Source organism: Micropterus dolomieu, linkage group LG19 (genome assembly GCF_021292245.1).
Source record: "Micropterus dolomieu isolate WLL.071019.BEF.003 ecotype Adirondacks linkage group LG19, ASM2129224v1, whole genome shotgun sequence".
Lineage (NCBI taxonomy): Eukaryota > Metazoa > Chordata > Actinopteri > Centrarchiformes > Centrarchidae > Micropterus > Micropterus dolomieu.
Window position 1 is genome coordinate 2,899,023 of NC_060168.1, and position 12,400 is coordinate 2,911,422.

The 12,400-nt window shown below is 44.0% G+C and overlaps 2 protein-coding genes across 3 annotated transcripts in view; both read right to left on the bottom strand.

The window, feature by feature from the left end:
* setd7 (SET domain containing 7, histone lysine methyltransferase) overlaps positions 1-12,400 on the bottom strand; it is a 519,573-nt gene that overhangs the window by 140,759 nt on the left and 366,414 nt on the right. The gene's annotated exons all lie outside the window — the stretch shown is intronic.
* Positions 1,301-12,384, bottom strand: nocta (nocturnin a). The gene is made up of 3 exons (XM_046031397.1): positions 12,009-12,384; positions 3,310-3,600; positions 1,301-2,891 (listed from the first exon to the last, which is right to left on the bottom strand). The coding sequence occupies exons 1-3, from the start codon at positions 12,208-12,210 to the stop codon at positions 2,023-2,025; spliced, it is 1,362 nt and encodes a 453-aa protein (XP_045887353.1). The 5' UTR covers positions 12,211-12,384; the 3' UTR covers positions 1,301-2,022.

Consider the following 12,400-nt stretch of genomic DNA (forward strand, 5'->3'; position numbering starts at 1 on the left):
AATAGTTGTGATTTGATGTGATATCAGCGCAGCCTTGCTAGTAGCAGTAACGTTGGTAGTGTCACAATACAATTAGTTTATTTGAGATGCCTTTCAACAAGACTACAATTATTCAAGATGCCAAAATGGCTAGTGGGAGAGACTGTGTCACCCGCCTCGGCTGAAATCTACCAGCATTTGGCGGGTGTCAGTGTCCAGCCCTGATCGTATAGCAGGGAGGATGTTTGACTTTGACAATGTGTCAGGCTGGTTACCCGATGCTGAGGCTGTAGCAGCTCTGACACGATTTACGGCTCAGAGGAAGGGAGTCAGCCATCGTGCAACCGAAGGAGGAAGATGACGGCCTTTTTTTGGTCAACCGTGGAAAGTAGCCAGCAAAAGATAGACAGCCCAGTAGCCGGAGGAGGAGAGGGTGGAATGAGAGTGCATTCGCTTTATGGAGAGGTGGACTGGATCCATCGCTTGTTCATATGAAAATCAACAGATAGAAAATGTTATCACTGTCTCAGCAGAGAGGTTTCTTTCAGTTTGTTAAAAAAAAAAAAAATACCAACCCAGTTTGCTCTTCACATAACAGTTTCTTATCAAAACTAAATGAATTAACTCACCTTTTCTTCTACTCCACTCCTCCACCGACCCCTGCTGTGCTCACTTGTACTCTTACTCAAACGGTTACTACTCAGTACACAATTATTACAATTTCAAATGACCTCTTCAGGGACCATGCTTCTCTTATTCCCAAAGTGGTATTTTTAGTTTCTTCAGTCCTGTGGTGTTGGTAGTTGTTAGGCTCTGAGGAAAACAGAAAGTGATCCGGACGTCTTTGCGACAGCCGCGCTAAAGAAAAATAACAGCACCGTTGTTGGCCTTGTCAGAGGTGTTGGATGGGGTTGAGGTCAGGGCTCTGTGCAGCCCAGTCAAGCTCCTCCACAGCAAACTGGGGAAAGCATTTCTTTATGGAGCTGCTTTGAGCGCGAGGACCGCGTCATGTTGCACCAGGAAAACGAGAAACAAGCTGTTGACGCACAGTAAGAACACTGTTGTGTAAACTATGGCTGTATGCTGTAACACCAAGCAGACGGGGCTTTTCAGATACCTCAGGCTGTATAGTGTGTCTACCTGAGAGTACCTGTGGGACTGTTTTTCAGTTAATTAATCCTTCATACCTTCAGTTAGCTAATGGCTGCTTTAAACCCAGTGTGAATAAAGGCTTCATCCCATTCCTGTGTGCTCAAACAAAATGACAACATAATTCATCAGCAGTGATCTGTACTATCCAGGAAATCAAACGGAGCAACACTAAGAATAAAAAGAAGTACTTTATTTATATATTAACATTTCATGTTCAGTGTAGTCACAGCAACAACGCCATGATAACCAATGTCAACCATATGACTTAACCAATGCAAAATAATTAACTTAGAAACACTACAGTAAAAGCTGTTGATCACAGTATAACCAACTGATGGATAGTAAAAGATCATTTAATAAAAATTAGGTGATAATAGTCTTATCTGCGTACTGGAAACAATAAATAGCTGCAATTGGTTTCCAGAAACCTCAGCAGATGAACCTCGTAGCTGCCATTTCAGCTGCAGTTCAGTTAAAGAAAGAACATTTAATTAAAAAACAGTGGGGGCTGACCCCCGCTACACAAGTCAGTGGATCCATTCCCAACTTGTTGCTAAGACTACAAGTGCTTTTTCCAGCAGAACTGATGTCAGTGCCTCATTTCACTTCTTCTAATGCTCCCCATTGCTGCTATCTTTAAAATAATAGCAACATTACAAGAAGTGACGCAGGCCGTCTCATGATAGCAAAGTATGTGATGCTCCAATCAGGTTTCACCTGCCGTCACTCCGCCCTCAGCCTGCTGGCTTCACACTGGGCCGACACAAACCAGAAGTTGTTGTCACGCTCACTTTCCTCACTCTGATTTACATTAAAGGTTCAGTTTTGTTTCTGGACAACGAGCCACTAATTCAGGCGTCCTATTGGTCCAGGCCAGCTGCGATTGGCAGCCTACATCAATCTGTGAGGCTCCTCCCTGAAGTTGATGTCACAGATAAGTGATAAATGGTCAGAGGGGTAGTGGTAGGACGGGAGGCGGTCGGGGCCGATCTGTTCTTCTGTGGGAATGTCCAACAGGCACTCCACGCTCAAAGCATCATGGGTATACCAAATATAGTCCAGAGTGCTGCAGCTCTCTCCAGAGGGGCGGATCTTCCATGTGGTATAGGCCGGCTCCCTCTGTCCATCAGAGCTCAGCAGCTTGTATGCGGAGTTCAGGCCAAGAGGGGAGGAGCTGAAGCGTTGATAAACGTCCTCTGAGGGCTCAGCGTTGAAGTCCCCGCACACCACTAGAGGGACGGTGCCTGACACCGCCTGGCTCTGGCTGTTGCTGCCCCCTCCAGACGTTATACTGCGTAAACTCTGCAGCAGGTCGGCACCCTGCGCGCTCCGCAGCCTTTCCCAGCCGCTACGAGCTTTCAGATGGGTGACGGCCACACACAGCCTCCGGCCAGTTACCTGGCAGATCAGTGTCTGGACGATGGCTACCTGGTTGGTGGGCAGCATCACGGCCGACAGCCGCAGGTGAGATGTGGCCTGGAGGGAAAAGCGTGACCGGCGGTAAAACAGAGCGCAGCCGTCAGGACCATTATTCTGCTCTACGTCCAGACAGGGAGACCAGGGTTTGGGCAGGAAGCTGCCATGGTAACCCAGGCTGGCCATGATTGGCTGGAAAGTGTCATAGTAGTGGTCCACTTCCTGTAGACACAGGATGTCAGGGCGGTAGGTGAGGATCTCCTCCAGGATCAGGTACTTCCTTTCCTGCCAGTTGAGAGCGTCCAGTGGACAGCGGATAAACCCGTCCTTCCCCTCCCCGAGAGCTGGAAACAGAGAGACACACAGATTTTTATGCCAAATTCATGCTTTAAGCTAAGTGGTAATGCATCTTAATTTAGCTTGTTAGCATGCTAACATTTGGTAATTAGCGCTAAACACCAACTACAGAAGAGGCTGATGGGAAAGTCTTTAGTTTTGTTGGCATTTGGTCACAAACCAAAGTATCGGACAGATTCAAACTTTGACCTGATGATGGCGCAAGATGAAAAGTTAAAGAATAACCAATCATGTTATTATAATTCATCCTGAGGGGAGCAAGACTCAGTCAATCCATCAGTCTGGACCACAGTGCTGGACAGAGACCTTTCCGTCCCTAGAGCCACAACCCCTTGCATTTTGAATGCAACTTCTGAATTTCTATATGTCACTGGAGTCCTCACAAATGCATCCACAGATCTCTACCTTGCGCAAGTATATTCCACTGCATGACCCGTATGGGGGGGTTGTGCTTGTGGCGGCAGGGCATCATGCCGCCGGGATAGACCATATCCCGGTGCGGCCGAGCCGGACGCCTCTGCAGGGCCTCCTCGCACTCTCTGAGCAGCTGGTCCGGGTCGATCTCGGCCAGGTCATGGTCCAAGTCATGGTCTGGGTTCTCCTCTGTGTACAGGTCTGGTTGGGGCAAGGGGCCGCTGGTCAGTGACTGGGCCAACGAACCAAACAACCTGCTGCTGCTGCCACCCATTGGACAAACTGATGAAGAGGAAACAAGAGAAGATGTACGGTCATTAAAGGTGCTTAGTGTCTGAAGTTTGGCAGCACTGGACACCATGAGCTACCGGTCATACCAGACCAAGAAAGTTCTCAGGTATCTTATGAATTATATGTACAGTCCCCTCCAAAAGTATTGCAACGGTAAGGCAAATTCCTTTGTTTTTGTTGTTCACTGAAGACATTTGGGTTTAAGATCAAAAGATGAGTATGAGACAAGAGTTCAGAATTTCAGTTCTCATTTCCTGGTATTCACATCTAGATGTGTTAAACAACTCAGGACATACCACCCTTTGTTTGAACCCACCCATTTTTCAAGTGAGCTAAAACTATTGGAACATGTGACTGACGGATGTTTCTTGTTGCCCAGAAAGCTGAAATTCTGACTGGACATTCAATGTTTCACTTGTCTGACTGACTCTTATCAGTCTGATTTGTCTGCAACACATTAAATGAATGGCTAGTTGGTAGTTTGAGATCACAATTCAAAGATTGTACAGAGACTGCTATGATGGTCTGATCACTGGCTGTGTAGTAGACAGTTTTGTAGATACTGATGTAGATACTGATGTAGAGAGAAGCATGTGTTATCTTCTGTGTAACTAAGACAGGGCAGGGTGTTTTGGGGAAATGAAAACACAAATTTGGAAACTAATGCCACTGTCTGAGAAGATCCTAGAAGTCCTGTAATACACAGGAACACAGGAGGACACAGGAGACAGGTTCCTCCTACTACCACCACTAAAACCATTTCTAACCGTAAGTGCCACATTGCATTTACTCCAATGCAATGTCAACGGTGTGGACAGGAACAACAGAGAGACAAAATGGAAAAATAAGCTTAAGAATTCTGACTGAGGTAACTAAGGTTAATATAAAAAGGTAAAACTTTGATGCTACACACGTAGGGTCTCACAGTGTGTCCACACATCAGGTCCTACGCCAACCCGTTTCCCTGCAGACCAGCTACTCTGACTAAACTAACCATCTTGGACAGTAACGCCCTCACCTTTGTCTACTGCTCCAGTCATTGTGAGGAGCTGAGTATACTCATCTTACCCATGGTCTCTATGTCTGGTCAAATACTTTCCTCCCTCTTCTTCCTACGTCTGAACACCAGGACAATCCACCTCTGTCTGGCATTCACTCATGCCCTCCTCCCTTTTCTCTCCTTCCATTACATAGCTCTCCGTCTCTCCCTCTTAATCACCCTCCCCACCCCCCGGGTAGCTGGGAGACAGACACAGTAAGCCTGTCTCAGACAGAGAGAGACAGAGACAAAGAGACAGAGACAAGATAAGATAATAATCCAAGGAGAAGGACATACGGCAAAGCTCTCTGCCAAGTTATGTGTCCTTGTGTCACAACCTGAGGACAGCGAGTGACTCAGCCAGCTGTTGCACATCCGGTTCACTTTTATTTGTAGTTTACGCTGTGTCTGTATTTGTTATTTCTGTCATTTATAACTTAGAACAGGGAGTATGTTTAGAAGGAAAAAGGAAGGTGAAAAGGAGAGAAAGGGTGGTCAGAGCTGCAAGGGAGGATGTTGCTGAACTAACTGAGTAAGAAGGTGGGCTTTTGATAAGAATGGCTTTGTTTCTAACAGGTGGGGATGACAGGGCTATCTGGTGTGGCGCACACACTAGAGAGAAGAGAAATGGACAGACTGGGTTGTTCTTTGCCAGTGGCACATTTACATGGTTAGAGGCTTTTCTTACTTATTTTCATCATTGATTATTCTGTTGCGTTTATGATTAATCATTCAGCATAAGTAGTGTCAGAATATTGTGAAAAATGCAATCACAATTTTCCAGAGTCAATGTTGAGCATTTTTTAATTAGTCAGTCAACTAATAATTTAAGCCCTAAAATCCATGTACTAAAACAAACCATGATGTGTTCTCATCATTGACCATTGAGTTTAAGAAGCTAAACTTCTGATGCTGATAATTGTCTGATCAAAAAAAGAATCTAAGCCTCATTAGCCAGTAAGCATTCTGTGACGGTTAATCAGCTTCATGAAGGTTTGCAGTTATCTGTCAAACCACATCCCAGTGACGTCGTTTTACAGTTTATTATGTGGCATAGTTAGTGTTTATATTGCATTGGCATTACATTTATTCATTTAGCTGACGCTTTTATCCAAAGCGACTTACATTTGCCATTTATGTCAGAAGTCGCACGCCTCTGGAGCAACTAGGGGTTAAGTGTCTTGCTCAGGGACACAATGGTGGATGGGTCACAGTCCGAGTCTCTCACACCAAAGGCATGTGTCTTATCCACTGCTCCATCACTGCCATTACCATTAAAAGCTGTTTAGATTATTTTGTCCTCGCAACAAAAGTTTAAAGCCATGCTAGTGTCTGTGAGGCTGTAAATGCTTTGAGCTACAACAACGCTAACTTGCTAATGTTAAGTCAGTATTGTTCACAGTGGTTGCCATCTTAGTTTAGCATGTTAATATTTGCTGATCAATCCTTCAATGACAATGTCAGTCAAACTGCATCCTATCCATACTAGAGGGGAATGACACTGACTGCACCAGATTTAACTGTTGACCACACTGAAACATACAACACACATAGATACTTACATGGAACAAACTGGATGAAGGAAACACACACACACACAGTCTGTACACTGGTTATCCACCTAACACACTGCAGTCCTCTCAGTCATCCTTCATTCTCCTTGATCCACTCTCTCTGCAGAGCTGGACTGAGTGGGAGCAGACAGTCTGCTGGACTTGGGTATGGAGGGACAATGTGACTCTCACGAGACAGTCCAAGAAACTGAATGGAGGATGATGAAGGAGGTGACTCAGTCACTGACTGGCCCATTCAAGAATGCTCTTCCTCCTCAACACACACACACACACACACACAGTAAGGGAATGAGAGCTCTGCAGCGTAGGCAATCCAGAGAGCAACTCTAAACTAGAATGTCAGTCAACAGCGAACTGTCGGGCAAGTCAAAGATTATCATTCACTGTGTGTTCACGCTACACTGGGCATTCCTGCACCACCAGGTAAGAAAAACAGCCACAACACTTAAAGACAATTCTGGTGATATTGACACCGAGCAATCTTGGGTCTTGAACAAAATAATGTGCCTACTCGCCAAGGTCTTTCCTCGCCCGCAAAACCTAATGAACCCACGTACGGCGAATCCGTCCCCTTGCTCTACGTGTCTTCTCTTCATGCAGAGCAAGGGCCAGAGCAAGTAGACCTACCCTACTTTGTAGTGACATTTTTAGCAAAATACCAAACTAAGCCTTTAATGGTATCAAAGGAAGGGGTGTATATATGTTTGGCTGTTGAGTTCAAATACCATCAACAGGGCTCGACAATAACGGTGGCCCGATGGCCTGGGGCCAGTAAAAAGTAACGTTGGGACAGTTTAACTAGCAACTCACTGGCCTGATTGGGCCAGTGCAAAAAAGTTTAACACTGAGCCCTGAACAAGCTTTCTCCAGAATGACATACCCCACCTTTAATGAGGTTATCTTCAGTGTGTCTCTTTGGGTTTTAATGAGCCCACAGTCACAGTTGGCAACTGGTTACTTGTGTTACTGCATTCCTGGTGTTTGGCTGTACAAGTTTGACGGCCCTGCTATTATGCATGCTGGCTTACTGGAATTACTTGCTGTGCATCATTAATGTTATTTGTTCCACCTGTGTTCTTCTTGCTGGAACAACTCAAAACGTTCTGGGACACAGACTCAGTCTGTATATTAACAGGCTCCTGCCTCTCTCACTGCAGAGTGCACCATTCCTGAGAGCTGTTGGGGGAGTTGGCAAATTGAACTTGGTGATCCAAACTCTCAGGGCAGGAGGAGGGAAGAACAAACAAACAACTCAATTTGCAATTGGGTCCACAGTGTTCTTGCTGACATCACCAGTTCAGCTGGACTACAAAGATTACACTTCAACACACTTGTTGTGTGACAGGTTAATCTCAACACAAAAGGTCCACTTAATGTTTTTCAGTGAGATGTGGTCACTATACACCTTATTATTATCTTAATTTTTACTGAAGTGTGGTAAGATCTGTATATACACGAGGAGCCCAAAGTTTATCTTCCAAAAGCAACTATATCTTATGTTTAAATTGCTACAGAGACATCAGTGCATCCAGTAAATGAGCTAAGGGCTTTGATCAGACTGTTCCTCCAAGATGATCATGGAGGCTGAGCCTGCCTTAGATACACTAGCGGGTCCTCACATTTCCAAAAATATCAGAGCAAATTCTCAAGCAGGCATTATTTTAATAATCATCATCATCATGTCTGAAGTCTAAACAGTCCATTTCTCAGCTAAAAAATAATAATCTATCACATGGTAACACAATAACAAAACATTTTAACAGTTGAGGCTGGTGTCTTCCACCATTGCTGCTGGTTGATGTGAAATGCATGCTGGGATACTTGTCTAGCCCAAGTTCACAACTCCTAAAGTATTTTCAACAAAGTGGGATTAGAAAGAACCCTTCTGCACATTTAAATCCTACTTCACTTAAGAACACAAGAAGTTCAGACAGACCGAGTGGGAAAGGCCTGCTGTCTCATACATACCCACAATACACACCGAGTCACATCCAAATCAGCTGAAAACATGACCGGCCACATTTTGTTGTGCAATAGCACAAGCAATAGTGATTGTAGCAACAGTAGAACTAAGTGTTGCTACAAAGTGAGTTACATCCACAGACATATCTGCATTTATCTATCAGGAAACCTTCAGACCAGAGTAGGACCATTATTGCCCTCATTTTTCCCTAAAACTGTTCCACAGAAAAGAGCCCAGGTGGCAGAAATCCAGTTTCAGGACTGAGTGAAGCTGCAGTTGAATAATAAGCTACTGTGCTGTGTGGTGCTCCTTACACAGACGCAGATCAAATTCCAGGTCATCCTCTCCTCCACATAGAAATTAAGTGAATTGCCAGAGTATTAGATTAAGTGATACATGGCGAAAAATAAATGAAGGGTTGTCCTGTATATATGTGACGTTAATCAGACACCGAGCCGTCTGTAGAGCTGCAGAATTCCACTGAAACACACTGGCACTTAGAGCAGGTCATAAAGGATGACACTGACAACCATTGTTTGAGCTGAAACCTCCAATAATCACGACTAAAACCTTTAATGTTTTTGACCACTAAGTGTGTTAATACTATCTGCATGTGACGAACGTAACTGCCCTGAATCCACGGTTTTATGGCTGTACACACAGTCCTAACTTCACGCTCATCAGATCAGTTTGATGTTTTAGTGCCGCTGTGCTGACACGGCCAAGAGATTTCACTTTTGAATGGAAGCTAATATAGGCCTGACTGATTTAATTAACCCTAGTGTGCCCTCGCCCTTGACCCACTGCATCTTCAGTTGATGGTTATACAACTCTGCCTGACCAATCCCATTACAGATGGAGGCCAGTAAGAGCGTTAGCCTCCAGAGGTCTCAAGCACAGAACTATTTAAGTGGCTAATTTAAGGCACCATTTTACTGCTAACCAGGCCACACGAGCAGATCGCACAAGTATGTACAGTCTGTGCGTGCGAAGGGTGTGACCTGACCACAGGCATGAGACTAGAGACCTGACCTGTTTCCTTGTGACAATGGTAGAAAAATTTAATACCGGTTAGAGCAGCTAACTTCGACCCAAACGCTGGTGGTTTTTGAAGGCGGAAGTTAATATTTCATAAAAATCAGGCTTTCCTCCAGTTCCCCCAGTCATTTAATACCTCGTATCAGTTAAATGTAAACGTAAATAAAACACTGACATAATTATGGTTGGGTTTCGATGGCTGGTTTCCGCCTTATAACATACCAGGATGAAACAAAAGAATCTAAATCTAGTGATTAATCGACTAAATGATAAGCTAATAAACAGAAAATTTACCAGCAATTTTGATTATTGATTAATTGTTTCAATCGCTCTTTAAGCAATATCTCCAGTTTGCTGGTGGCAACGTAATGGCGTTACGTAACGGTGTTACATAATCAGGATACAAAAATAACGTAACTGTACAATTACAGTAGAGAAAAAAAAAAAAGACGTAATCAGATTACAAGTACATTTTGTAAAAACAGGGATTACACATAGGGATTACTTTAAGCACAAAGATTCCATGAAACAGAAAGACAGCCCGCTCGCTCTGCGCCGCTCCCTGCAATCATTCTCCGCCGGGTCCCCCAACCTCCAGTGCTTGAGTACAGGTGTAAACCTAAACATACACTCTGGTGCGCCAAGTTCACAGTACGGGCAGAGTAGCTAATTTCACCAGTAGCTGCACGCTAACTGAGCTAATTAGATAATGGCAGTTAGTTAGCAGCAGTTAGCCGACTTGCCGACTCCACAGAGTAGAGGCAGAGCAGCTGGGGAACATTAGAGAGAAAACAAGAATATATTTTCCATCAAATATGATCCAGTTTCAGCAGTGCCTGGTCCCAAAAACACCATTTTTCAGCAGCTTCATCAAAACTAAGCACATTGGTCACTTAATTAATACAGCTCCCCCCAGTGCAGCATGATTCATTAACATTTTAAAATCATTTTACAGGAAATGACACTCTAAAATATCATCAAGAATAGCCTACCCACAAAACAACATTGTTCGTCATTGCCTGGCCAAATTCTGCCATGACATAGACCGGGTGCAAGGCATAGCGTATCATATAAAATTTTGATTTCATGGGAATGGGATATTTTACAGGTAGGTAGGTAGATTTATTTTGTCACAATACAACAGGTTACAGAGTGAAATGGAGTTTATAACTCCCCTCTGCTACAGCAGTGCTGAGGATGAATTAGAGTTTAAGAGTCTGATAGCTTGGGGGGAAAAGCTGCTCTGCAGTCTGGTGGTGCAGCAGCTGAAACTTCTCTCTCTCTTCCCAGAAGGCAGCAGGGAGAACAGGCTGTGGCTGGGTACTGTCCTTTAGTATCCTTTGGGCTCTGGCACCTCACGGATATCCCTAATGCTCAGTCATTGGGTAGCAATGATCTTCTGAGCAGTTTTAATCACCTACTGCGTACGTTCTGAGCAGACAAGGTAACTTTTATAGTCTCTATTTGGTATACAAGTAATCCAAAAGTAACTACAAGTGATCAGGTTACATTATTTTGTGGTACTTAGATTACGTTACTGATTAAATTTTTTAACAAGTAATTAATAATAGATTACCTTTTTGAAGTAATCCTCCCAACCCTGCTCAAAAAAAACCTGCGCTGCATGTCTTTGTCTTGCATTACAGTAAACTGAATATCCTGAGTTGTGACTGTCTGACATTTTATCAACTAGATGAAATAAGAAAATAAGCATTAACCTAGTTGCAGGCTATGAAAAGATTCTAGTTAGTTGCAGCCCCTTGTGCTAGTGTATTTTGTCCCAGACATGTCGGAGGGCATGTGTTTAGAAGTAAGCTTCACTAATTGAAAATGCTTCTATATCATGATTTAGATAATATCTAGGTTTTGGGTTGGCAGTCAATGTAACTCTCAGTTCCTGCCGTTTAAAAGCTGACATGACAAGTAGACCAAGAAATTACAATTTTAAGAACCATTCTGTCCAGTGCATAAACATGTAGCCTAACTGTTTCCATGCGCTGTCCAACCAACTAATCCAACTCCATGCATGGTGATTGTGTAATGGATAAGGCACATGCCTTTGATGTGAGGGACCAGGGTTCAATCCGCCAATGTGTCTCTGAGCAAGACACTTAACCCCTTATTGCTCCAACGGCGTGCAACCTCTGACATGTATAGCAATTCTAGCAATAATTCACTTTGGATAAAAGCATCAGCTAAATGAATAAATGGAACGTCAACTATTTGATTACTTTTTCTGGTTGCTTCAGAGGAAGTTTTTTGTAGGCTAGCCCCCTTTTAAACCATTTGAACCCATTATTATAATTTTGTTCCCACGGGTATGAGACGTGTCCATATAGGGCAAAGGTCAGTGTATGAATCCTGAGGCTAGATGAGAGTTCTCTTTAGCTTCACATGTGGAAAACCAACAAATGCTCAGTTTCACATGTGCCTGAATTTTAAGACAGTTTTGTAGCTGAGGTGAAAAAAGGTGCGATCACAAAACAACTGCAATGTTGTGTGGTGGTGAAAAACGATAAAGTAAGAGCTGTTCTTTCAATATTTCACGCTTAATTTACCAAAACGGTGTGATGAAAAGAAGTAGGTTTGTGAAATTGTAAGTTAGCTGTTGCCTCATGGACTGTTAGACTAGTAACTTTATGTGACTAATTGAAGGAGGACAGCCCCGGCTTCAGAAACCGCATTTTGTCATCATGGAGAATGAGTAACTCACTTTGTCGTTCCCTACTCGGGTTGCAGTATTAATGTTGGTGAATAATGGATGAAATACTAAAGTGTACCTTACCTGGCGACGCTCCGCTCGGCTTCAGCTGGGGACATGTCCCTTTGACTCCCCCCCGTCCTCCTCCGACACCGGGGTGACAGTAGCGTGCTCCCGCTGGGCCTGATACCGGTCCCGGTGAAAACTGTCTCCTGACTGTCGGTCCCCCCCGCGAGGACACACACAGCTGGTTCAATAAAGTCGAACAGCGACGAGCTGGATTCATTCTTTACTATAAAGTCCACCAGAGATAGCGCTGTAAGTTACTGGCAGTGTGCCGCTGTCTTTTCACCTAAAGTAACGAAACCGAGCCATTTGTTGAACAAACAAGCTAGAGAATGTTCCCCCTACACGCGGTGTGAGCATGACAAACTTCTTTTTCCTCTTTGAACCTTTGAAGGTAACAGAAAGCCGGC